General features: G+C 42.7%; 1 protein-coding gene across 1 annotated transcript in view; it reads left to right on the top strand.

The window, feature by feature from the left end:
- STK32A (serine/threonine kinase 32A) overlaps window positions 1-24988 on the top strand; it is a 122186-nt gene extending 97198 nt beyond the window's left edge. The window contains exons 8-13 of the mRNA XM_037509002.2: window positions 4042-4139; window positions 10834-10950; window positions 13313-13438; window positions 15366-15494; window positions 20623-20687; window positions 21398-24988. Of these exons, the coding sequence (XP_037364899.1) occupies window positions 4042-4139; window positions 10834-10950; window positions 13313-13438; window positions 15366-15494; window positions 20623-20687; window positions 21398-21491 (629 nt within the window). The 3' untranslated portion in view covers window positions 21492-24988. The remainder of the gene's footprint in view (window positions 1-4041; window positions 4140-10833; window positions 10951-13312; window positions 13439-15365; window positions 15495-20622; window positions 20688-21397) is intronic.
- The last annotated feature ends 1649 nt before the right edge of the window (window positions 24989-26637 follow it).

Raw genomic sequence — 26637 nt, 5'->3', positions numbered from 1 at the left:
CTCAATTCTGAGCTCATATTTCTAGGTTTTGTTTTGTCTGTTCCTTTCTTGTTTTTTTGATGTTCCACATATGTGTGAAATAATCCATTATTTGTCTTTCTTTTTTTAAAAGATTCATTTATGCATACAAGAGCTGGGGTACAGGCCAGAAGTGTGGGGGTGAGAGGATTCACCAGAGACAGAGTGGGGAGCAGAACAGGCAGATTGACCAAAGTACACTGCTAGGAGAGCAGCGGGCAAGTCAGGAAAGGTCTGCTGTGCCATGTGGGTTGCTCCCTGGCTGGCCAGGGATCGAACTCGTGCTGCAGAGGCTGCAGATTGCTTCATAGGTTGCGTCTTAACCCCTTGTGCCACCAGGGGGCCTCATTTGTCTTTCTTCTGACTTATTTCGCTTAGCATCATCTGCTACAGTTCCACCTGTGTTTTCTCAAATGGCAGGATTTCATCTCTTTTATAGCTGAGTAGTCTTCCATTGTGCATATATGTACCACAGTGGGGCACTGTTTACAATAGTCCAAGTTATAGAAACAAGCTGAGTGCCCAGATGTCCAGTGGCAGACAGATCAAGAAGATGTGGTATGTCCACACCATGGAGCAGTATATAGCCATAAAATGGATGAAAATACAGCCATTTTCAACAAAATGGAGGGAATTTGAGAGAATTATGTACAACAGATTAAGTCAGAATTATAAAAACAAATACTGGACATTGACATAGCAGACAACTGTATAACATCTGAAGACTCTGAGGTTAAAAAATGGGGGTGAAATGGGGAAAGAGGACACAAGGGATGGGGAAAAATAATGTCACAAAAAATAAAAAAGTATTGCTTAGAAAGGCATATACAGACTATATTTTAGAAAGGCAAGAAAATTCTAACATAAAAAATCAGGACAGTGGTATTGCCTCTGAGGAGCAGGACATCTGATGGGAGGCCAAACCATCAGTGTTACCCTGCATTTTTCAGCATATTGAGGATTCAAAGAATTACCCATCAGAATTACCCATCCATCATGCTTTTTGTATGTTGCCTCGGTGTGTTTTATCAATGTTCTACCAAAATTCTCAGGACAATGTGAATTTCTGTTGAATAAATGAACTTCATGCCCCCAAAAAAAGTTGAAGAGGAAGAAAATGGAATACCCTCATCAGCTCCAGAGATGGTACAAAGTGACAGAATATTTAGTATTTAGAGTCATGTTTATTCCTTTAGGTATTTTTCTCAGCACAATGGTCTGTTTATCCCTCCAGTCTCTGCAACTTTTCTAAGTGAGACGTCTGTCACCTGGGGCCACCTGAGATGACTTGCTGTGAGATACTGACAAGAGAAAGCAAAATAAGTCTGCACCATACTGTCTGGGGGGATGCTGGGATCAGGGCCATTATCTCTAGAATTGGTTGGGAAGTTGAGGCTTACAAAAGGAGGCTGTGATCCATGAAAGCCCAATTCATTAGGGAGCAAGGCTTTCTTACTGCTGCTCCAGCAGGTCAATCATGGGCACGGAGACATCCACATACTACCTGTTAGACTGGATGTCATCCACAGACTTTTACTTGGAACTTGAGTGCACTAGGCGGGGCAGCCCTGTCTTCCTGCGTGGTCTCATCCATTTCCTTTACCTGGGTCAGCACCAGGGCCAGCACCTATGAGACTTGACTCAAGTGTGTGTAGCTGTTGACTGAGGTAGAATTCTAGTTGTTATGGATGTTTGCCTCTAGAAGAATGCCAATTTTTTTTTAGTGACTTCTAGGTGTCAGGCACTATGCTGAGATTTTGGCTGCATTTGGTCATTTAATTTCACACCTCTATAAAGATTGCCTTCTTATTATTCCGATTGTGCTGAGGAAGAATCTTAAGCTCAGGCAACAGTCTTGTTCAAAATTACACTAAATGGTGACAGTAGGATTTGAACCCAGAAGTAATGATGGCAACCACTGCATGATAAATCAGTTCATCATGCTATTCTCAAAAGATAAGACTCAACAAGTATTGGAAAGAAGGGAGCCTTTGTACATTGTTGGTGGGAATGTAAATTGGTCCAGACAATATGGAAACCAATATGAAGATTCCTCAAAAAATTAAAAATAGAAATTTCATAAGATCCAATTTTCCCACTTCTGGGTATTTGCCCACGTTCATCGAAGCATTATTTACCATAGCCAAGAGTTGGAAACAGTAGAAATGAGCATGGACAGATAAGAAGATGTGACACACACGTGCACGCACGCGCGCACACGCACACACACACACACACACACACACACACACCGTGGAATACTACTTAGCCATTAAAAAGATGCATTTGCAACAACATGGATGGACCTAGAAGGTATTCTATTTAGTAAAATAAGTCAGACAGAGAAAGATAAATACTATATAATTTCATTCATATTCATATGTGGTCCAAAGAGAAGCAAAATAAATGAATGAACTGAAAAAAATAAAAAAAACACTTTAAGACTCTACGATCAAATTAGCAGTTACCAGGAGAAAATGGGGGTTTGGGAAGAGTAAATTGGGTAAAGTGGTCAGTGGTACAGAGAGGATGGAACTGGACTTTTAGTGGTGAACTTCATGCAGTCTACACACCTGAAACTTACAGAATGTTATAATGCAACATTACCATAAAAGTTTTTTTTTTAAAGATTTATTTATTTATTCATACAAACACTGGGTACAGTCGGAAGCACGGGAGGGTGAGAGGATTCACCAGAGCCAGAGCGGGGAGCAGAGCAGGCAGAAGGACCAAAGTACACTGCTGAGGGGAGCAGCGGGCGGCAGGAGAGGTCTGCGCGCCATGCGGGACCCTCCTCCGGTGGCCGGGGAGCAGCCAGGGATCGAACCGGGGCTGCAGAGGCTGCAGGCAGCTTTGCAACCCAGCGCTCAACCGTTGCGCCACCGGGGAGGCCCTACCGTAAAAGTTTTAATGGATTTGCTATTTTTCATTCAACACATTTCTATTGAGTGACTCTAAATGCCAGGTTCAATACTAGACTAGGAATGTAATGGTGAGAAAGCAGCAGCCCTGCCCTTCACGCTTCATTCTTCCTGCTCCACCCCTCAGTAGTCAGGTATTTTCTATTAAGAGTATGTAGAATGTTCCTGGTATGTGAATGTGTGTAACCAGCATGCAATGGGGGCTCTCTGCAGCCTGGGGCTCTGCCTTCCCTTGGAGTCCATCCAGGGGGCTATGTTGCAAAGTGTCAGTGCATAGAAGTAAAACCTCCTACTCCCTTACCCCACCTTGCTGCCCCTCTACAGGAAGGCTCAAATGCTGTTCTCACCTGTTCCAGATGACTCAGGTGGAAAGCCCATTCACTGTACATTGCCACAAATTCTGAGCATTATTTGTAGCTATAAAATATATGTAGGTCCTGTACTCAAACTTTCTGAATCAAGACATAAAATAACTTCTCAGGATTTCTTGACTTCAGGACCAGCCACACATTTGCAGCCTAACAGGATCCAGTTTTTAAAGGTGCATAATATAAATAAGAGAAGGACTTGTCCATGAACTTGTAAATGCCATTGTGTGTTAGTTAAGAATGAATCTACTGGGGCCTCCCTGGTGGCACAAGGGGTTCAGATGCAGCACTGTGAAGCTATCCGCAGCCACTGCAGCACGAGTTCGATCCTTGGCCAGGGAGGTGACCCACATGGCGCAATCTCCACTGTCCTGTCTCACCTGCTGCTCCCCTCACAGTGTTTTTCACTACACCTGCCTGTTCTGTTCCTCACTCTGTCTCTGGTGAATCTTCTCACCACCCCTCCCCCCCCCGCATCTCTGGCCTGCACCCCAGCTCTTGTATGCATAAATAAATAAATCTTTTTTTAAAAAAAAAAGAATGAGTCTACTCAGAGAGATTTAGAATTTAGAAATTTTTACCTGCTGTGAGCAATCTAGCACTGGATGATAAACATCCACAGAAGTGTTTATACCCTTTAACCTGATAATTTGCTTTTAGAGGAACATGTGGGAAAAATAGATTTGCTGGTGTCTCAGGGAGTAGAAAATGACCTCATTTTTTAATGTTTCCAGCACCTGAAATGTTCAACTCCAGAAGAGAAGCAGGCTATTCCTTTGCTGTGGACTGGTGGTCGCTGGGAGTGACGGCATATGAGCTGCTAAGAGGCCGGGTATAGTAGAAGTGCATTTCTCTTTGGGTACTCTTCGAGCAATTTCCATTTTTAGAAATCATGCAGTTTATTTGAGAGGTGAAAGCAGCTATGCCATGTAATGCTGATAACTTCCCTTGGGATTTCTCCACAGATTACTTACTTTCCTACATATGCGACGAAGCATGTGGGTTAACATTAAATTATGTAGATAAAATTAAATGAAAAATACATCGATTATAAACTCCTAGCAAGGGAAAATCAATACCCCTCATTAAATGTACATGTTGGTGTAAAGAAAGTAATTTTGCAGTCATGGTATAAGACTCTAACTCACACACACTTCCCCAAGGCAAGTGTGAATTATTAATACAACACAATTCGTGCCCTGTCTTGCTGGATTCCTGTCTGTCATTTCTGGGTTCAGTGGCAAATAGAGTAGTTTCCTTTTAAAGGAAACATTTCTTGAACTAAAAAAATGCTTGGGAAGCATTTTGCTAAGAAAATATTTTTCTCCCTACCATGGTGTTTTACCTCTATGGTAGTAGCCTGTCATCTGGTGTGTCCACACTGTTATATTCATTTTTTTCCTAGAGCACTGATTCAATCATTCATGCTTCAGAAATGCCACTGCTCCCAACATCTCTCCTCCCCTCCCCATTACAGATGCTTTAGCTTATCATTACTTGCCCTTTAGCACCAGGTTAACTTCTGGACTTTGCTGCAATTTAAACAGTTCTGAGCCTTTACCCTTCACAGACTCCCTTTGGCCTCTTTGGAGTCCCTCCTCTTCTGAAAGCATCCTGTGGACTATTTTTTTTTTACTTCTTCTTTCTTTGCCTATAAAGATATTTCCCAAGATAACCCCTGGGCTTCTTAAAAAAAAATCATTCTTCAAAAATCAACATAGTCAAAATGACCATCTTACTCAAAGTATTATACAACTTCAATGCAATCCCTATCAAAATCTCACTGGCATTCTTTAAAGGAATAAAACAAACATCACTGAAATTCATATGGAACCACAGAAAATACTGGAGAGCCAAAGCAATCCTGACCAAAAAAAAAAAAAAAAAAAAAACCTGAAAGATGAAAAAAATGGCAGTTTTACACTCTCAGACATCAAACTATACTATAAAGCTACAGTAATTAAAGCAGCATGGCCCTGGAACAAAAATAGACACACAGACCAATGGGATAGAATTGAGAGCCCCAAAATAAACCCATGCCTATATGGACAGTTAATATACAACAAAGAAACCAAGAATATACATTAGAGCAAGGAAAGCCTCTTAATAGGTTGTGTTGGGAAAACTGGACAGCTACATGCAAAAGAATGAAGCTAGAACAATATGTCATATCATATACAAAAATAAGTCAAAATGAATAAAAGACTTGGATATAAGACATGTAACCACAAAACACATAGAAGAAACATAGGCAAAACACTTTACAGCATAAGCTTCAGTGATGTATTTGCAGTATGTCTCCAACAGCAAGGAAGACAAAAGAGAACATTAACAATTGAAACTACATTAAACCAAAAGGCTACTCAGCAAAAGAAAACATAAATAAGACAAGAAGAAATCCAACTGAATGGGAAAAAAATATTTGCACACCATACATTTCAAACAACTCAACAAAGAAAACAAATAACCAAATTGAAAAATCAGCAGAATTGCTAAATAAGCACTTCTCAAAAGAAGACATACAGATGGCCAACAAGCAATTGAAAAAAATGTTCATTGTCACTTAATCACTTATCATCAGGGAAATGCAAGTCAAAACCATCACCTCACTCCTGTGAGAATGAGCCATATCAAAAAAGATGAGAAACAAGAAGTGTCCGTGAGGATGTGGAGAAAAAAGAAGCCTTTTATACTGTTGGTGGGAATGTAAACTGATCCAGCCCCTATGGAAGGCAGTATGGAGGTTTGTCAAAAGATTAAAAATGAATCTACCTTATCACCCAGCGATTCAATGCCTAGGTATCTATCAAAGAACATGAATACACCAATTCAATTGGAAACTAGTGCCTCCATGTTCATTGTTTCACTATTTATAATAACCAAGCTATGCAAACAACCAAAGTGCCCCCAAACACATGAGTACATCAAGAAGAGGTGGAATACGACTCAGCAATCAAAAAAGATAAACTCTTGCTATTTGCGGTAACATGGATGGAGCTGGAGGTGATTCTGCTAAGTGAAATAAGTGAGGAGAAAGAAAAATAGCAGATGGTACCACTTACATGTAGAATAGAGAGAACCCAAACAAGGTGGTAGATAAAGCCAAACTCAAAAACTAGTCCTTGAAAGCTGACTATAGAGCTGAGACACTGGAGGGGGAGGAGAAGGGAAAGGGAGGGAAAAGAAAGGGTGTGCACAAAGTGGGGGGAGCACAATGGACCATGGTGGTGGACTTTGGATGCTTTGGTGGTGGATGTGCTACAGCAACAACACCAGAAGGGGGCAATCTTGTACTTCCAAAATATAAACAATAATGTTAAACCAACATTACCTCAATTGGAAACAAAAAAAAAGGAAAAAAATTATTCTTCAAATAAGTTTTTAGGATCACTCCAGTTAAGTGATATATATTCTTCCAAATTTTCAGATAATTTACCTTTCGTAGGGCCCCTCTGAGTTTAAAATTACTGAAAAAAACCCAACCCTCTCTTCTAAGCCAAAGAAAACTCCCAATTTAAAAAAAAATTAAACTTTCCTTTCTCTATCCAATCCACCTTCGGAATTAACAATTTGCTGTTTTCACTTCCAAACCTTCCAAATCTTTTCTGTGCTTTATAAACACATCTCTTTTCATACATGTGTGTGTATTACACTTATTGTTTTAACAAAAAATACTATCATGCTTTACCTTTTTGTCAAGACTTTTTTCACTCTATCTACTATTTTATTGTTAGGATAAAATCCACTTCGTAAATATATTGCCCTTGTAAGTTTTTCCAGGGATACCAACTTTTATGTTTTTATCTCTTCTGCATTACTAAATTGCAAATTCATTAAAGCTGAAGCTTTATCTGCCAGAGTTTGGTATTATCCACAGTACTCAACTTTAAATAGGTGCATAACAAATTGACTGAATGGAGGAAGGAGTCACCACCAATCAATCCTGACACTTTCTAGGAATCACTAACTAGACTGTCTCATTAAGTTTCAAAATACAGCTAATCTGAACAAATGAAATACCAGCATTTAACTACAAGTATCAATGCGGCTAAAGTACAAAGGAAAAGATGATACATAAGAGTTTGGCCTGCACGTAAAGATCCTTATTTACAGAAAAATACATGCCTCAAAGAGAAATGTACTTGAAAGTGTGTTCGTCACCCTGAGCTTGATGGCGTCTTGATGGACGTGGCCCTTGATCATACCCCACTCTGTCCTCTCTGTCCCCCAGCTGTCATTGTGTTACAAAGGCAGGTCCATGTTTGTTCTAGTTCTCTGTGATCCATCAGGTTAGCTTAGGATAGGTACAGATGCAGTATTACCCCAACTGTCCACCCTCCACTACCATTCTTCTACTTTCATGCTGTTAAGACTATAATCACCACAGCTTGTTTTCTCCCATCTAACATTTTACCTTTTACACTCTGTTTATTACTTATCATGTAACTCTTTATGCATATGCTGTCTGAGGTTGTTCAATATATTGCCATCACATGCTGCAGTGTTGCCTTTATCACATGTGCATGTACAGTTCTCTGAGCATCCAGAGAGTCCCAAGTGAACTACAAGTTCCACAATGCAATGGTCATGTCTGTCTTGTTCATCATCCCCCAGTGCCCAACACGTGCTGGAGGAGGCATTCAATCAATATTTGATAAATGAATGAATAAGTATACAGTTCTAGGAGTTGATGAATGAACATGGATTTTTAAATTTAGAAATAGAAAATGAAGTTATATAAGTCAAAGACGATTTAGTTATTTTAAGTAAGTCCACAGATCATGAGGATTTTTAAATATATTTAATCATCCGGCCTTCTAAAGTAAATGAAAAAAATGGATTGTGGCCTCATAAATGAATTGATTGAAGTTTGTAAGATCATTTCCTAGTTTTAGATGTCAAGAAGCAGTAGGTATAGAAGCTGTCGCAAGTTGAAGGAAAATATTAAAAATTAAAATACATGTGCATACACGTATAACCCTGGAAGTTTACCAAACCTGCCAACTCAAAGTGGACTCAGATGGAATCACTGAACTGACCAACAGTGGCCTTGCCCAGCACACAACCAGAGAACCAGGAAACGGTGAGGGTGCTGGCCCCGGGGCTGCCTGCACTACAACATCACTGAGACACGTGAACTGACCAAGGTCCTTAATTCCATTTTGAAGGACAAAATATGTGAGTGACTTCATATATAAAGTTTGGCCAGCCTCCCCTTTATGGAGTCAATGCATAGTGCTTCCTGGTATAATGTATACATCTTCTTGTTCACTATCCACCTTTATATTCACCCTTTTTACCCTGTGTCAATCATATAAAATACATCTCCTGCACTATGTCTAATACTTATTAACCATCCTATTGAAAATTTAATATGTATTATGTCTTTAATTTCCTTATAATCTCATGAGGTGGCTCAATTTACAGATGACGTAGCTTCATCTTCTAGATGAAGGAATTGAGTGATTCGATTTAACACTCAGATTCTTTTGCCTTAAATTTCAAATATGGAATCACGTAATATTACCTTTTAATAATTATTTACCATGGGGGATAGGGAAATGAAACTCTTCATTACTCCCAATTTATCTCATTATGCTCATATTTATTAGTATTATTTCAGAAGGACCATACCCTTGGTAAATGTGCATATCCATATTTTACTGTCCTAGTGTTGGTTAAACTAACATGAAAGTTTTTGTTCATTCAACAAACATATAGTGAACACTTACTAGGAACTAGGTCCCATGGAAAAAAATGTTAGTATGACATAATGTTTGGCTGTAGTAGCTCACAGTTCACATAAAGGAGAGAAAATCTCAGGGCTGAAAATTCCTTTAAGACATTCAGATGGCCTATAGACATACGAAAAAAATGTTCAACATCATTTATTATAAGAGAAATGCAAATTAAAACCACACTGAAATACTACCTCACCCCTGTGAGAATGGCCCATATCAAAAAGAATGGGGCTAACAGATATTGGCAAGGTTGCTGCAAAAAAGACACTGTCATCCACTGTTGGTGGGAATGCAAGCTGGTGCAGCCCCTGTGGAAAACAGTAAGGAGATTTCTCAAGAAAGCAAAAATGGAAATTCCATATGACCCAGTAATACTGCTATAAGATAATATCTCAATAACATGAACAATCTAATATGGAAGATCTATCTACACCTCTGTACATAGCAGCATTGTTTACAGTTGTCAAATTATGGAACCAACCCAAGCATCCTTCAACAGATTAATGAATAGAGAAACTGTGGAGCATATATTCAATGGAATATTATACAGCCATGAAGAAAAGTGAAACATAGCATTTGGAACAAAGTGGATGGCTCTTGAGATGATTATGTTGAGTGAAATCAGTCAAAAAGTGAAAGACAGGTTTTAGACAGTTTCATTCATCTGCAGAATATATATACCCCAAGAACAATTACACACAAGTGGTAGAAGGAATAAAAATTTGAACTTAGCAGAAAGAAGATAATGGTTTCCAGAGGAAGTAGGGGAAAACAGTGGAAGGGATAGGAGAGGGAGGAAGATGGGGTATGTGAATGGATGGTTGGGTGTAGGGAAAAACACAAAAGAAAGAAAATAGACCTCAATCTGATTTATACAGAGCTACATTAAAAAAAATCAGTTACTTTATAAAGAATCGAACTCAACAATAAACCCAATCACAAATGAGCAGAAGATATGAATACTTCATACACTTTTCCAAGGATACACAGATGGTCAAAAGACACGTGAAAAAAAAAAAAAAAGCACATCATCACATACTAGGGGGGAAAAAAAAATTCCTTAGGCCATCAAGAAATTAATATAGGTAAATGCTGCCCTCTAGTGGATAACTCTGAAAAATGTAACAATGTCATTTGATTCTTTCCCCAAAGTTAAAACTACAGACAAACCTGGTTCTCTCAGAAGTAAAACTACTTCTGCATCCTCATAAATTTGCTACCCCACTCTATAGAACCTCAAAGCAATTGGACCCTGGCTTCAAGTTTTCTGGGTAAATGTCTGTCCTGCATGAATTCATTGTGCTTCCAACAAGTGGAAAGAGGTATATAGTAAGACTCTGACTTTATAATCAGCACTTAGATAATGGGTTTATGTCAGGCGGGGGGGGGGGGGGGGGGGGGGGGAGGGGGGGGGGGGGCACTTCCTTTTGCTTGTTCAAAAGTTTATGTAAAGAGATATAGTTTATTTTACGACACAGTTCCAAATTAGCATCTCAGAGTTCACGAATATAGCCCACAGAAAAGTTTTGTTTGGCTCAGCACATTACCAACTCTAAAAATTCTGCGATTTCATAAGCAACTAGATTTCTGGTACTTTTTTAAGTGGGAAGTCTGGCAAAACTGACCATATATTCATATGGCAACGTGACATTCATCTGGGAGGATTAAAAACTATACTGAGATTTTTACTGGTTGAAAATTGAGCTTGGAAACATTTGCACAATGTTTTTTTTTTTTTTTTTTTCATTTACCCAATAAAAATAAAGACATTTTCTCTTCCCAAAGAGACCATATCACATTCGCTCCAGTACTTCCAGCAAGGAAATTGCACACATGTTTGAGACAGCTATTGTGGCTTACCCTGCTGCCTGGTCCCAGGAGATGGTGTCACTTCTTAAAAAGGTAAGGAGGACCTCATCACAATAGGGGGTGATAAACAGAGGGGTGCTCTCTGGCTTGAGGTCAAAAGCCATGACTGGAGTAGGTCGTGATGATGGACATGTCCGGAGTGGGGTGTGTAGCTAACAGCTTTCAAATACATGACTCGTTTAAGGCAACTCTCCTGTACTTTTGATCTCCCAAATCCATCTCAATCTCAATGTTCAAAAAGGAGTTCTTGACCTTTCATTATTTCTTGGATTTTTTCATTCCATGACTGGCCTCCCCACTCATCATCATTATTCATATACCAGACATCACCACCACACCCATGACTGGCCTCCCCACTCATCATCATTATTCATATACCAGACATCACCACCACACCACCAAGTACTATAATTTTGCCTTTTAAGTATCTTCTGAATCTGACTCTGTCACTTCTCTCCATGTCCACACTACACCTCCATGATCCTAATGTTATCAAGTCTTGTCTTATAACTGGTTTGCCCCTATAAATGTTAACACATTCCGTTCTGTTCTCCCCTTCCCCATAGCAATCTGTTCAAAACAAAGTTCATTGTCTTCCTGCTGTTTCAAGATAAAGATCAAGATAATTTGTTTGGCATAAAGTTGTCAGTTAGCTCTGGAGCCTCATTCATTTCTCTTCTCCAGCTCTCCCACTTCACACTTGTATTCCCTCACCACAGGGCCTTTACACATGCTAGTTCCTTTGTCTGGAACATCGCCACATCCCAGTTCTCCAGGCTCCCTCCTTTAGATCAGTACTATTCAGTGTGATTCACTGACTGATTCAAGCCCATGAATTCTTTCCTATAGGTCCATGACAAGTGTGGGCAAAGCTTTTATAACAACTTGATATCACTGATGCCTCTAAACATATGGTTGGTGGACTCATATTAATGAACAGGGTTTAAGTTTACTTGGTGATGTCAGACTCAAATCACAAGCTGCATACAGTGTGGAGTTGCATGCTAGCCATGTACAGCAATGCCACGTCAGTCTCCATGGGGGTAGAAATGCAAACAAATGAACAATCAAAGAAAAATAACTGGCCCATCTACACAGACAGCTTGAGAAGCGCTGCCTGGGACCTCCCGCTCAAGTATCACCTCCTTGGCGAGCCTCCCTCGCTGCAGCTCAGTCAGCATTGTCTGTCCTTCCTGGCACTTTCCCAATTGGAAATCTTCCATTACATGCATGCGGCGCTTGGGTTAAGGATCATTTCCGTAAGCCACATCGCAGGGCCTGTCCACCTGTTCACCCCGGTATGCTCAGGGTCTAACACAGAACGTGGCAGGGGCTAAAATCTGGCATTTGAATAAACAAGGTTCATAGCTTTTATCCAATTTTTAAGGTGCCTGTGTTCACCCAAAAGATTAAGAATAGAAAGATTTGGAACTCAATAGTGTTTTAAAGGGTATGTGGAAGAAAGAATGAGGAACCCAAAGAGGTGAACTGGGTTTTGTTTTTTTTTTTTTTTTTTCTGGGAGAAAATTACATGAGTGTGGCTGGTCATAGGAAACAACTTCTGAGCTGTGGATTCAAACACATGTCTCTTGTCTTTGCTGCGAACTGCTCTGCTTTGCAATAGGATCCTGCCATTGGGGAGGTCAAAGGTGAAGAATAGGGGATCATTTCCCATCAACAAATTTTCCTCAGTTCCAAGAGAGCCCTCTTCACCCCAAGACTATACCCTGAGGCCCCTAGGCTGTGACCTTAAGGAGGTTTCCCAAGGGCAACTGATACTTATCATTGGAGCCAGTGGATTGGGCTGATATTGGCTCTAGGGTGCCTAGGGGAGGGGGAAGGAATCTTTAATCCCAGTTAGTAAAACCCAGAACTATAACAGTAATCTTCATTACCTCTTATCTGTGTCACCCCAATATATTTTTATTAGCTGTAAAAGCACCTAAAATTTTTAGTGGGAGATCTATTTCATTTGTAGAAACTGGTGAATTCTCATTCCTAATAAAAGCAGGTCAACTATTAGGCACTTTATATATAATTTGATTTTGCTCATTTATCTAAGCTGCAACCATATGAAATAGGCAATTATCCCTTTTAATAGATGAGTACCCTGTGTTAGACCCATAGTTGGCAAGTAGGAGAATCAGGAATCAAAGATAGGTTTGCCTCAGTAAAAAAAAAAAAAAAAAGGCTTTTTCACTCAGCACATTGCAAAAGCCAACTCAAGATTCATCCTAGACAGGCCTCTGCCTTATCTGTTTGGGAGGCTCGGAAGGGGGTCACGGTCTTCCTTCCTTTGGCCCCACACTTGACAACATTTAGAGAGAACTTGTATGGGTTTTTGCCCTCTCTTTTGACCTTCCCACTGACCTTGACACTCTCATTCCATTGGCAGCTTCTGGAGCCTAATCCAGACCAACGGTTTTCTCACTTGTCCCACGTTCAGAACTTCCCGTATATGAACGACACCAACTGGGATGCAGTTTTGCAGAAAAGGCTCATTCCAGGTTTCATCCCTAACGTGAGTCATTCCTAACAATCCAGTCACTCTCTGGTGGGGCATGTTCCCCGTGTGCCCAGTACATACCTGCCTGGCACCACGCTGGTGCTATTACATAGCCCGAATGCCTGTGTACAGGTGAGGGAAGGGGCACGCACAGGGCAAGTGTGTCCCCAGAGGTCACACCACCAGCAAGAGGCCAAGCCAGGGTTCTAACCCAGACCTGGAGCTCCGGTTCCTAAGCACCCTGGCATCGTGCTTTCCTCAGAAGGAGCCCTAGTCCTACCAACAGACTTTACTACGAATCTGCTCATTGCAAAATAAAACATTTTCTCTGATTCCAGAGATGGAGAAACTTGTATCTATGGTTTCTGAGGCAATGGATTGGGAACTGTTGGGACTGGGGTGAGGGATTTATTCTCATCATCCGCCCCTCTTCTCTGGCCTTCTATTGTCGCCTGGGGTGTGGCAATCTTGGGAGCAGCATGGAACAGAGTGAAAAATAACTCGAAGTCCAAGTAGTGAGAGAGAGAGACACCCAGAGGAGCCACATCTCGCTCAGGAGATGTAACACCTTCTCCCATGGCAAGTCTCGCTTTTATTGGGGCTCAGATCAGGGAAGGTGGGTAAGTCTGTGGAGGAATGTATGGAGGAATGTGGTGGGGGGATGTGGACTGGGGATGCATAATGGTCTGACACAAGCCCGGGGGCAGTGAATAGGAGCTGTTGCCAGGGGGCCCAGCTGATGGAAACATCCTATCTCTGTTGCTGCTGATGGAAACATCCTATCTCTATTTCCTGTTAACCCTTAACTTCCTGTCAAGGTGGTCTAGCTGGTTATGCTAATCTGGCCATAATGTCTGCCTGCTGTTTTCAGCAGATACCCTCCTACCAAGATTTCTGTCCTGGTGAGAGGCTCCTTGCCTGACTCTACATTTAGCTTCCTCAGCAGCAACTTCTGGTGCCAAGCAAAATCCCGAGTACTAGGGAGCCTGGGGAGATTCCACGCTCTCTCATTAGAGACTTATTCATAATGACTAATAGCAGAGAAACTGTCCCCAGGAAACGAAGACCTGACAGCCACATGTGGGGCCCCTGCAGACCACTGGCCCTGGGTTCTGGCTCCTTCTCTGCTCACAGCCTCAGTTTAGACATTCAGTTGCGTGTAGTTTGGCAGACCAGTGAGGCTGCAGAGATCAGGCAGAGTCTGCTATTCCTCAAACCAGCAAAGTACCAGCTGTGGGAGTGTGAGACCCTAGGTGAGCACTTGGGTGGGAGAGGCGTGAGTGTGCCACGTGACCACTATGGGAGGCAGGGTGGTGGCACTCAGCTGGGGAGTCAGTACCTCAGGGATCGATAGGAAGCTGGGGCAGGATCTTACCTGGCCATCCGGCCAGGTCCTAGGGAACAGCTTGAGCCACTTTGACAGCTGACACTTTGGGGTCCAGGCAGCACTTAGGGTGCTTCTTTCCCAGCATCTCTTATGTGACTAGCTGTTGGTGCTGCCTCAAGTGAAAGCAGGTGTCTGATTCATCATGAATCTGAATCATCTGGGAGCTTGTGGGAATGCAACTATGGGGTTTTGGGTTGACAAACACCAATTTGGGAGCTTCCTGGGAAACTGGGAGTCAGAGCAAAGAACTGGGTGATTCTGAACTACAGAATTGTTAGAACACACTTGGAGAAGCATAAACCCAAACCTGAAAATTCAGGAAAATAATTGTCATTTGATTTCTTTCCTAACTCATGGAGGGCTTGTTGGGAGTTTGAACAACAACAAAAAAATTAACATCTCAGACCATGAACAATAGCACTGGTGATAATTTATCTAAAATTAAATTGGGGATCCCGGCCCATTGTCCTTGGCCAGCTCTAGTGTGGGGTTCAGTCTGGGATATTTTTAGAATCATAAACGGTCTGAAGAACAAGCTGCCTGTCTTTGTTGCAGAAAGGGAGGCTGAATTGTGACCCCACCTTTGAACTTGAAGAAATGATCTTGGAGTCCAAACCACTTCACAAGAAAAAGAAGCGTCTGGCAAAGAAGAAGGAGGAGATGCGGAAGTGTGATTCATCTCAGGTAAGCTGCTGGACACACTCAGTGTGGGGGTATCACCCTGAGGATGCCAGTTCCCCAGAGAGCTGCAGCTTGGGACTGAGGAGAAGCTGCCCGAGTCACTGCTTGTTCCAGACCCCTCCAGTCTGATTCACAAGGCAGCTCACTCCTCTAGTCAAATCTAACAAGTGTCTGCTGTAGTAGTAGCCATGACAGCTACAGGAAGTCTCCAGTCCTGTCCCTCTGCAGCTCAAGGTCCCCCTGATCTATGACCACACAGGGTCCCATGGTAGGAAAGACCCAAGTGTTGGCAAGGAAATTCAGTCAGGTCACAGGCCTGGAAAAGAGGCCAGTGGTCAGTACTGTAGCATCACACTGTCTCATGATATTCAACTGTTACCCCTGTTTCCTGGGGGGAGAGAGCTTTCCCAGGGAGCCCACTGAGTCAACCCCCATGTGTGCGTCCATTTTTCCACTTGGTACTTCATTAAAATGGACAGTTTTTAGCATTTTTAATCCTACTTAATTGTAGTAATAGAATCATTATTTCCATTTAAAGATGTACGTTAAATATTCTATGGACCTGATGGTTTATGCAGTCAGTCCTTTTGGTTAAATCATTTTGTAGAGAGATGAGAGAGAGAGAGAGTTGTTTGGGTTGTGTGTATGTGTGTGTGTGTTCTAAAAAGCTTTATTAAGGGGGATAATCCTTAATTGCCTATTTTGAGTATGAGGAAAAACTCAAATATAATATTTTCAAACAAAATTGATGGAGATATATTTATAGAGACAGAGAGAGAGACAGCCATATTTATGAATGGGTTAGAAAATTCATAGAGGAAATTATTCTCTCTTCAAACTCCCATCTGCATAATGAATTTATGTTTCTGACAATACCTAACCAAGCATGTCAAGCTGTTTGCTATTTAATTCTTAGGGAATAAATCTGGGGGCATAAATTTTTTGTGTATTTTTATACAACACATATGGCCAGGCATATGGCCAGTGCTCATTCATAGACATTGAAATGAGTGGGCTCCCAATCGCTTTGTTAAATAAGAAGTCTAGTAGAGCTGTTTTCTTTTTTTCTTTTTTACTTTTTTTACCTTTTTTACCTTTTTGCCTCTGATGTCTTTCTGAATGTGCAAAAATAATTTAAGGTACTTGCCTCTTTGGGGAAAGGGATATAAATATGAATTTGGCCAGCCCAACATATTATTAACGAAGAGATCCATTCAGCATCCTAGATGTGCTAGAAGGTAGGATTCACTTCCACAGGCTTTGCCAACATCTCTGACGCCCAAGTTTACAAGGGATTTTTCTTTTAAAGATTTATTTATTTAAACAAGAACTGGGGTACAGGCCAGATGCATGGGAGGGTGAGAGGATTCACCAGAGTCAGAGTGGGGAACAGAACAGGCAGACTGACGAAATACACTGCTGGGGGGAGCAGCAGGCGAGACAGGAGAGGTCTGATTCACCATGTGGGATTCTCCCTGGCTGGCCGGGATTGAACCCAAGCTGCAGAAGCTGCACACAGCCTCACAGTGCGGCGCCCAACTGCCTGCACCACCAGGGAGGCCCTACAAGGGTTTTTTTTTTTTTAAGATTTATTATTTATGCATAGAAGAATTGGGGTGAAGGCCAGAGGTGCCCAGGGGTGAGAGGACTCACCAGAGACAGAGTCAGTGGGGAGCAGAACAGGCAGATCTACTGAAATACACTGCCAAGGAGAGCAGTGAGCGAGACAGGAGAGGTCTGCTGTGCCATGTGGGTTGGGGCCCTAGTCAGGGATCGAACTCAGGCTGCAGAGGTAATAGTGCTGAGACTTAACACATATGCCACCAGGGAGGCCTCCCTACAAGAGATTTTTTTTAGAAATGTGTGCCATCATCTATTTCCACTGCAGTAATACAGACCTTTATGTTCTTACAACTGTAAAGAAAAGGGCATTTTCTCCTTCTTACCTTGTGATGGGCTCCTCTCACCCACAGTCAGAAGGATCTGTGGTGTCTCCAGGTGAGGACCTGGAGTAGTGAGTTGAACCAGGGGGGCTTGGAAAGCCCCACACTTACGAGATGGGAAAAAGTTCAGATGGGCCTGTTAGAAGACAGAGTATATCACAATCTGCAATGCTGGTCCCGTTCTACAGTCACTGCTCACATACCCAAGGCAGGAGCGAAGGGAGAGTTGACCGTTGAGAGATTTTAAAATATCAATTAGACAGTGTACTTCCCTCCTCTCCACTGAGAGCTGCCATCTCCTGTGCGTTCTTGCCTTGATAAGGTGTGGTGTTTATAGAGGTTACTTACTTTCCTGATTGTCTAAAATGTTATGATTTCATGCTTTAGTCATATAACCTGTGTAAGCATTAATTCCTTTATATAAAATAGAGGAGTAGGGCCTCCCTGGTGGTGCAGGAATTAAAGTCTCAATGCTATCAAGCTATCACTAGCCACCGCAGCCTGAGTTCGGTCCCCTGCCAGGGAACTACCCACATGGCGCAGCAGACCTCTCCTGTCTCACCCGCTGCTCCCCACAGTAGTGTATTTCAGTCAATCTGCCTGTTCTGTTCCCCACTCTGTCTCTGATGAATTCTCTTGCCCCCCTACCAGCACCTCTGACCTACACCCCATTTCTTGGATGCATAAATAAATAAAAATAAATCTTAAAAAAAATAAAGTATAGGAGTAGTGATAGGCATTTCATCCTACAATTGACCTAGCAAGGAAACAAGATGATGTCAGCGGGCGTTTAGCGCCCTGACTGTGGTGCATTAGCTGTCAACTGAGGTGTGGGTTTCTGAGATGCTGAGCGCTCATCACCCTGTCACCCCATGGGCCCCTCCTCCTCTAGGTCTCTGCAGAGTCGTTCCCAAACTTAGTGTCATCCTGGAACCATCTGGGGAGCTTTTAAAAAAGACTGGTGTCTGGGTCCCACCCAGGACCAATTGCATCTAAATCTGGGGGTATTTTAAAAATTCTTCCGGTGACTGACTCTAAATATGCAGCTTAAGTTGAGATCCACTGTTCTAGAATTCAGGATGTGACTATAAAGAGTACAAGCACTAAGAGCTTCCTTTCCCCTGTGACTTAGCTCCCTTGTGTGTGAAACGGTGGTAACACTGGTGTCACTTCAGGACATGTTAACAGCACCTGGCAAATGTTTTGGCTGTTGCTGCGTCTACATCTCCACTCCTCTGAGTTCTTAAGTCTTTTCCTTTCCGTGGTTCTTGTTCATTTTCATGAGATCTGCCTCTGCTCTTTCTTAGCTTCCAAAATATTCTCTGCTTTCTCCCTCTCTGCTCACATCTGTAAGGTATAGAACCAAGATGGCGGGTGCACCACCTGGTCTGTCTGCTGTTGGGGCAAAGGGCCTCAGTCCTGACTTTTTGCCTGCTGGGATTTCTATCTGCTCCAAATCTTTCCAGCACACCTCCGTTTACACTAGCTTAATCAGATTGCTCTGCTGTTCCCTGGGGAGGAAGTTTTAGGATTTTTGCCACATTTCAATCCCTTCTCAGTCACATAAGATACATTTGCCCCTCCATTCTGCCACATCCTCTCCCCACCTCTACCCCGAGCCTGCACACACGCACTCCTTTCACTCATGTTTCCTTTTTGGCTACTCCTCTTTCCCCTCCCATGTAGCTGAACTTCTAAAATTTTCCACCAAAAGCACAGGAAAGATATGCAAACCTGTCCTGTGAACGGGACCCCTTCAAGGGCCAGGAGCAGGACTCAAAGAGTCTGCAGTGCCAAGTCATAAACTCCCGAGTATCCTTTCTCTGCCTGTGTTTAAATAAAACAGAATTATAGGAGAAAGGGGGAAAATGTGGATTTTATTTTATTTGACTATAAACTTGATTTTAGTGTTAAAATTTTGAAAATATTAATGATATTTTCCATTATATTTTATCAAGCATTGAACATGTTTATATACATATATTTTGTCTTTATACATGTTGTCTGTTATAAACATATACATATAAACTATGTTATTTATATATGTATAATAGTATGTAAATAACTACATAATCAAGTATAATACATCACATATGTATATAAAACATAAGCATATATATTAAAATATTTTATTATGTTTATATATTTATATAGTGAGTATATTTTGATGTTAAGATATTTTCTCGAATCTTGGAGTAAAGTTGGTTTAAGACTCTAGCAGAATGTTTACCCCAGTACCCCCTGCTCTCCATTACTGACACTGGGACCCTCTGGGTTACAAACACCCCATTTTGAGAAGTATGAGGTATAGCAGAGTCTTCCTGCTTTTCCTCTTTTTTTCCCCTTCTCCCTTCTCTGATAGTTCCTTTTTTTATAGTTTCCTTTCCTGTCAACTTAAGCATTTGTCTGGGGCAGAAAGCAAACTCTCCAGTAATTATTTAATTAATTAATTATTTAATTATTTTATTCTCAGAGGAGAATGTTTTCATCAGCTATACTTTGGAAGTATTTTGTGACAGACTATTAGAGCATTTGCTCTGGGTCTGGCACTTTCCTGGACCTGATATTTTTTTGAGGCTAAATTTTCTCACTCAGGTGAACAGTCATCAACAGATGTTGAAAGTGAGTGAATTCAAAGTCAGTATTTTGTATGTGTGTGAGAGAAAGCCACAATAAACATGGGGTTCACCGCCGCTTAAGTACAGTTAAGCCACCCCAGCTCAGGTGTTGAGGAGAGCTTTCTATCCAAGTTCAGCATGGAAGATGTTACTAGTTCATTCGTGAAATCCAACTAGAACTGCCAACCTTTCACACGGGGGCCAGGAGGTGAGAAGCAAGGAGGGAACCAGCTAAATCAATCCTTGTCTCCACTCAGCTCAAAGCCATGGTTTCTTCTTGGGGTGAGTGGTTGAAAGGAATCAAATTCATGAAGTATAAGGCAGGTAGTTCTTCCTTGCTGGCTCATTGTGGGGAGCAGAGTGTGGAGGTGTTGGGTTCTTTTGCTGTGTCTTCACTTGCTCCTGTCATCCTGGGTAGGGCCTCCTTCCTGCCATGGACTGTCAGTAGCACCCATCCTGAGGACATACCAGGGCTTGCAGTCAATAGACACTCAGTAGGTCATTGGCTATTAGAGGATTCTCTCTTGCTTGCTAACTACACCTCCTTTCCCCCCAATGGTCACCTGGAAGATGTGCCTTCTTCAAAAGCATCTGGAATCTGTCCAGAAGGAGTTCATCATTTTCAACAGAGAAAAGTAAGTCATTCCTGGAGAGTGGCCCAGCCCCTGGTGGGTTGTTCAGCCAGAATTTACTTGCAGAGCCTTTATTTTTTTTTTATTTTTTTTTTTTTTTTGTTTTTTTTATTTATTTATTTATTTATTTGTTTGTTTTGTTTATACATACACTGGGTACAGTCAGAAGCGTGGGAGGGTGAGAGAATTCACCAGAGCCAGAGCAGGGAGCAGAGCAGGCAGAAGGACCGAAGTACACTGCTGAGGGGAGCAGCGGGCGGCAGGAGAGGTCTGCGCGCCATGCGGGACCCTCCTCCGGTGGCCAGGGAGCAGCCGGGGATCGAACCGGCGCCGCAGAGGCCACGGGCAGCTTCGCAACCCAGCGCTCAACCACTGCGCCACCGGGGAGGCCCTGCAGAGCCTTTATATACTTGAAAATCTTCTTTCTCATTACAAAAATGATGCCCATCCATAATAGAAAATTTGGAAATCTCAGAAACCTTTTTTTATTGTAAGAAATCTCAAACATTCCAATAGGTAAATTAGTTTAGCATCAGCTTTCTGATTATGGGAAGGACAGAAGAATTGGAACATTGGCCCTTAAATCAATGATGTTTCTAAGCTCCTCTGATTCAGGCCTCCTTATAAATTGTTGGGTTTAATGCTATCACTTCAAGGGCTTAAATCCTTTCTTCATTTCAATGAATAAATTTCCCTTTTCTTTTTCTTTCAAGAGTAAAAAGGGACTTTAATAAAAGACAAGCAAATCTAGCCTTGGAACAAACCAAAGACCCACAAGAAGAGGATGGACAGAATAGTACCCTGTGAAGTCCTCAGTATCATCTCCTTGAACACTTTCTGCCCTCAGACCAGGAACTTCTGATCTCTGCATCAGGAAGAAGTGACCATAGTTCTCACCTCTCCATTCCCTACACACCTTAGAAGATGTAAATGAGCACCTTTGGAAGGAGGTGTCGTGACGCAGTGAAGAAGGTCCCTGCACTCCTGGGATCTTGTTTTACTACTAACTGTGTGACCTTGGGCAAGTCACTTAACTAACCTCTTTATCTGCTTCAGCTTAGTCATCTGCAATGAGATGGTTGCACTACACATGCTCCTCTGCCTTCTTACTGCTAACATTGTTCTTTTAAACAGCCTTTATTTTTATTTTTAAAAGAATATTTGAATGTAGATTTATTTTTCCATGCCTTCAAATTACACTGTGACAAATGGACATAGGTGGGTGATCTAACGAGGTGACTGGGCTGATTTATAGTTCTTCAGGTCTAGAAATTGTCACAGAGACCAGAATCCCCAAGCCCAAGTGAAGAGGAGTAAGAAATTCACTTGGAAAGAAACGAATGAGGCCAGATCGGCCGTAACAGAGATATACAAGGGGCTTCAAGGAGTGTCCTTGGTCAATACCCCAGGTTGGTTTGTGTCTGCTGGCCTTTTCCAGTATCCTGTAGTGATGTGAAGTTGGAAAGCTGGAATTGACAATCAGGGGAGAATTTACACAAAGGGAATTGGCCAAAGCTACAAACCAAGGCATTCTTCTCTCACTCCCAGTAAGTAGTTAAGTATCTACTAGCATGCCACTTGCCACCTTCTAGCATGTTCCCTGGGGGGCTTTATCAGAGAAGATAAGAATATGGTCACATCAAACACACATCTACCTTGTAGGCGAGCTCAGTGTACCTTCCACAGGTATTATATTGTAAGTTGAATGTGAGGTAAACTTGGAAGGCAGTAAAATTTACCCTGAAAAAAAATCACTCACAAGGAGAATCTTCTTTCATCATGAAGCACAGCCCAGTGGTGAGTCACCCCTATCCATAAAGAAATAAGTCATTGTTTGGGTTTGTTCTGATTTTGTCTCCTACTTTTATTTTTAGCCTCATTTTGATTAATATCAGTTCAATGGAAGTGTTGGACATGGCTTCCTAGGCTAGGATTAATCTCAGGGCCGTGGAACGCGCCCCCATCCGGGAGCAGTGACGGCATGACCCCCAGCTTATAGCAATGAGGGGGTCACAACTGCCTGATTATTTAAAATATTATCCATATCTCACTCTTTCATTTTCTTTGTATGTTATTTGCCAGAGTTTAATTTCCTTAAGTGAGATGTGCATATGATGTAACTCCATTCTTCTGAGACAGAAGAAGTAGAGTTGGTAACCCACAGATGCCATGGGGCAGAGGCAATAGGTGAATAGGGTTGGAGGGGATTATTTTCACTTCCTGGCCACTCAGATCCCCTCATTTTGTCTTTACTTATGGAGAACCAAGGGTCTCACCAAGATGGCAGTCAGCTGGCAACAAGGACAAGCAGACTGGTGCCCACTTAGGAAACCAGGGAAACACAGGTGGAAAAGTTACCAGAACATATGCCCATTTTTGACACAGGCCTTTTGCAGGAGGGAAGTGACACTAGGGCAACCAAGGTTGTGCAGAAAGCCAGTGCTGAACTTGAACCAGGCATGTGGGCTTTTCTCCTCATGGTACTAATGTGCCCAGAATTTCCAGCAGAGTTGTCCAAAGTGCCTCTACTTTACAAGCAACCATCCTTTTGTTAAGAATTAAAAACCAGCTCTTTCGTTCTGTTTGTCTCCATTTCTCTGTATTTCCCACACGTTACCTAGGCTATTTTTTCTCTAAACATAAACTCTCAAGTGCTTGCATGGACTCAATTTCACAAGAGAGGATATACTGAAAAGAGTGACTCTAGGACAATCAGACCCTGGTCCATGTGGGAAAGCAGCCTGTCAAGGGCTGTTCAACAGCTTTCATCTCTCGTTAGTTTTGCTTCCAGCCCTGAGGTGCGCTGACCCGGTCACCTGCCTCCTCCTCTTGACCTTGTACATATGATCCCAAGGGGAAGAGTCTGAGAAACACACAGCCAAGGGCAGGGGTGTAAGTAGACCCCCCACCCCAAGCTGGAAGGCCCTCATCATCTGTGCCATTTCACGTCTACCCAATTCATAAATTGTATTATTTATATGCTGTCTGTAGTTTGAATGCCTAGATTTTATTTCCAGTGGGCTGCTTCTGTGCTGAAGACATTTATACTTCAGCAACCCTGGGCCCCCTGACTGGAAGGCACAGCCTTAGAGAGGTAAGGTGGGCTTCCACCCTAAGCAGGTTAAAAAAACCCCACCTCCATCTGTTTCTAGTTAAAAAAAAAGAGAAAGCATTGAATGTATTCATGCAGAACAACCAAAGATACCACCACCTCCTGCCACCACCATTTTGAACATCAGGACAAAAAACTTTTCCAAAAAATAAGCTTGCCAAAACTGTTACCGTGACTGTTAACTATCAAAATCAGATCTTATGGGGCTTCCCCTGGTGGCGCAGCGGTTGAGCGCTGGGTTGTGAGGCTGCCCGCAGCCTCTGTAGTGCCAGTTCGATCCCTGGCCACTGGTGAGGGTCCCACACACAAAAAAAAATCAGATCCTATGGTTTTATTCCATAATGGCTGAAAATTAGGATGCTATCCATGGAACATGTCTTATCTCAGACTCAGGGGCTGAGAATTTTAAAGAAAACGGTGACTCCTGCATTCTTTGGTTTGGGGTTCCTGAAATCCTTGTCTCCCACCAGCTTCCACCCTCGCTGGTATAGAGCATAAGAATCTGAATAGGTCCGGGAGACCAGAAGCATCTGGTTGAAATACACTTGCATCCATGCCGCCACCCTCACCACAGCGAAGGAAATGCAGGAGGGAAATGCCTTCCAATGGCTAACACCCTTTGATGGCAGCGCTGATGCGGGCTGAGGATATAACATAGCCAGGGCAGGAATGGATGACAAGCAGCACAGGGCATGGCTCCATCTACTAGGGCAGTTTGATTCACTAGTGGTCAGGCTTCTTCCTGCAGGAAAGTCTTAACCAGAAATGACCAGACTTTATATCATCATAGCTTTTCTAGATCAGATGGATGAGCAAATCAGTAGAGAGCAAGCATGGCAGTAGAGCTAGCAGGGACAGGCACTGCTGCTCTTGGCGGATGCAGCATGCCGACGCTTTACTTCTTCAAAAGCTGAATAAACAGGCATTAGAAGCATTCCTGAATTTGTTTCAGTAAAGGCGTCCCTGCACTGTCTCCACAAAACCCTTTTTGTACTCTGTCTACCTGTGATTACTGTCCTTACACACTCGGCATGTCTGGCTGTTATTAAAACATTGATGTCAAAAACCCAAACTTCAGTTATCTGTGTTGTGAACAGGCAGCCCTTGGATGGAAAAGGCATCTTCTATTAAGCTGTAGCTAATACATATATATACATAATGTACATGTGCCTGCATGTATTAAATGTCTTCTGTATACAGTAAGCCAGTGGCCCTTCTTTGTCAGCTGTGTGTCTAAGAATTGTCTTCCTTCAAGGCAGGGCGGTGGGCATACGGGATCACCTGTTCTCACTTCCATTCTTGCCGTGATGAATGTCCATCACCAGAGACGAGCTGGTATTCAAGGTGATATTCTGTAACCAAAGGGTGCAGCCCAATTAAACTGATCCACACACAGCAACTAGCACCCCCGCCCCATCTAACACTCACACTGCGAGAGCATAGCCCATTGTTCCAGATTTTGCTCTTCACTTTGACCTCAAGTCCACGGCAACCCACACACTCTGCCTCCCACCCCTCATCTGTTTCCTGTCCTGTTCCAGATACCAGAGCAACAGGTGGATGTTCCAAGGTCCATGATCTGGGACAGGAAAGTAACAGCAGCTCTGACCTCACCAGCTGGAACCAAATTCTGCCTTAGGAGAGAATAGACCCTCAGGCTATCTCTCACACCCATAGCTTAGCAGCAGCAGGCCAGTGCTGCTCGCTTTGTCCTGAAACAAGTAAGTGCTTGTAAGTCTTGGGCTCTGACATCCTGCATGCAGAGGCCCCATTGTCTAGTTGTGTTATGTGTCCTGTCGTGTTTTCAGCAGCCAGTGGCACACAGGACAGGATGTGGGACTTGTCATCCTGGAGTGCCATCTTCAGTGTGTGTTCTCATTTTTGCAGTTTGCTTTGGCCCTTTCATCTGTTTCCTGCTCATGACTGGTGCCCCCTTTGGAAAGGTTTGATGGTAGCAGAGCTGATTCCAGAAAGTTCTTTGAAACCAGAGGAGCCTAGTTCTTCTATTTAGTGTTCTCATCCCCCATCTTGTCAGAGGTAACTCAGCCCTGAAACCCTCCTGCCTGCAGAGGTGGGGGATGTAGTCATCATATATGTTTCACTTTGTTTTTTGAAAAAATTGCTTCATCACTTTTACAGCCCTGCAAGCTTAGTTCATTGTAAGCTTCGATCATGCCCTTAAACACACTTAAACCCGAAGCAGAGTGAGCTTGCTGCCTTGCTAGTGAGCAGGAGGGGGGTTTTGTCGATCTTGAGCCACAAAATGGAACTATGGTAAAAGCTTCTTAATCATCACGTCTTGATCCTCAAACTACAATTCTTATGTGCTCAAAGCAGCTTTTGATAGGGCTTCTGAGCTGTGTGTCAACAATCCTCATCAATCTGTGCTGCTGTACTGATATCGTTCTACTGAACCAAGATGGACCATGTTTATCACACATAAAAGCAATTACTCAGAAATGACTGCCCTCTCCATTCCCTTCCCCACCTGTCCCACCTGCACACAGACACCCAGCAGAACACTCATACCCAGCAGGCTTCTAGGACTGGTGCTGTGGCATCTGCTGGTTTTGCCTGCCCAACACCCATCCCCTCTTAAAAGAAACATATTGGGTTTCCTAGGGAAATTGAGAGTCCACAGGGTCCCTGTGGCTCAGAGGCTGGGCTCGGGACCAGCTGTGGCCAATTAGTGCCAGCCTCATGGCCACAGTAACCAATCCAGTGGTGAGCACATGACCCAAGGCCAACCAATCAGGATCAGCCTCTGGCTGGCAGCACTGAGGGAATTTCTCTCCTTATTCTGAAGTTGCACAGCAGGTAAAATGAAGACCTGGAGATGCT

This window comes from Talpa occidentalis, unplaced genomic scaffold (genome assembly GCF_014898055.3).
Source record: "Talpa occidentalis isolate TD23 unplaced genomic scaffold, MPIMG_talOcc4v2.1 talOcc4.13, whole genome shotgun sequence".
Lineage (NCBI taxonomy): Eukaryota > Metazoa > Chordata > Mammalia > Eulipotyphla > Talpidae > Talpa > Talpa occidentalis.
This window is presented reverse-complemented; position numbering and strand designations above follow the sequence as displayed.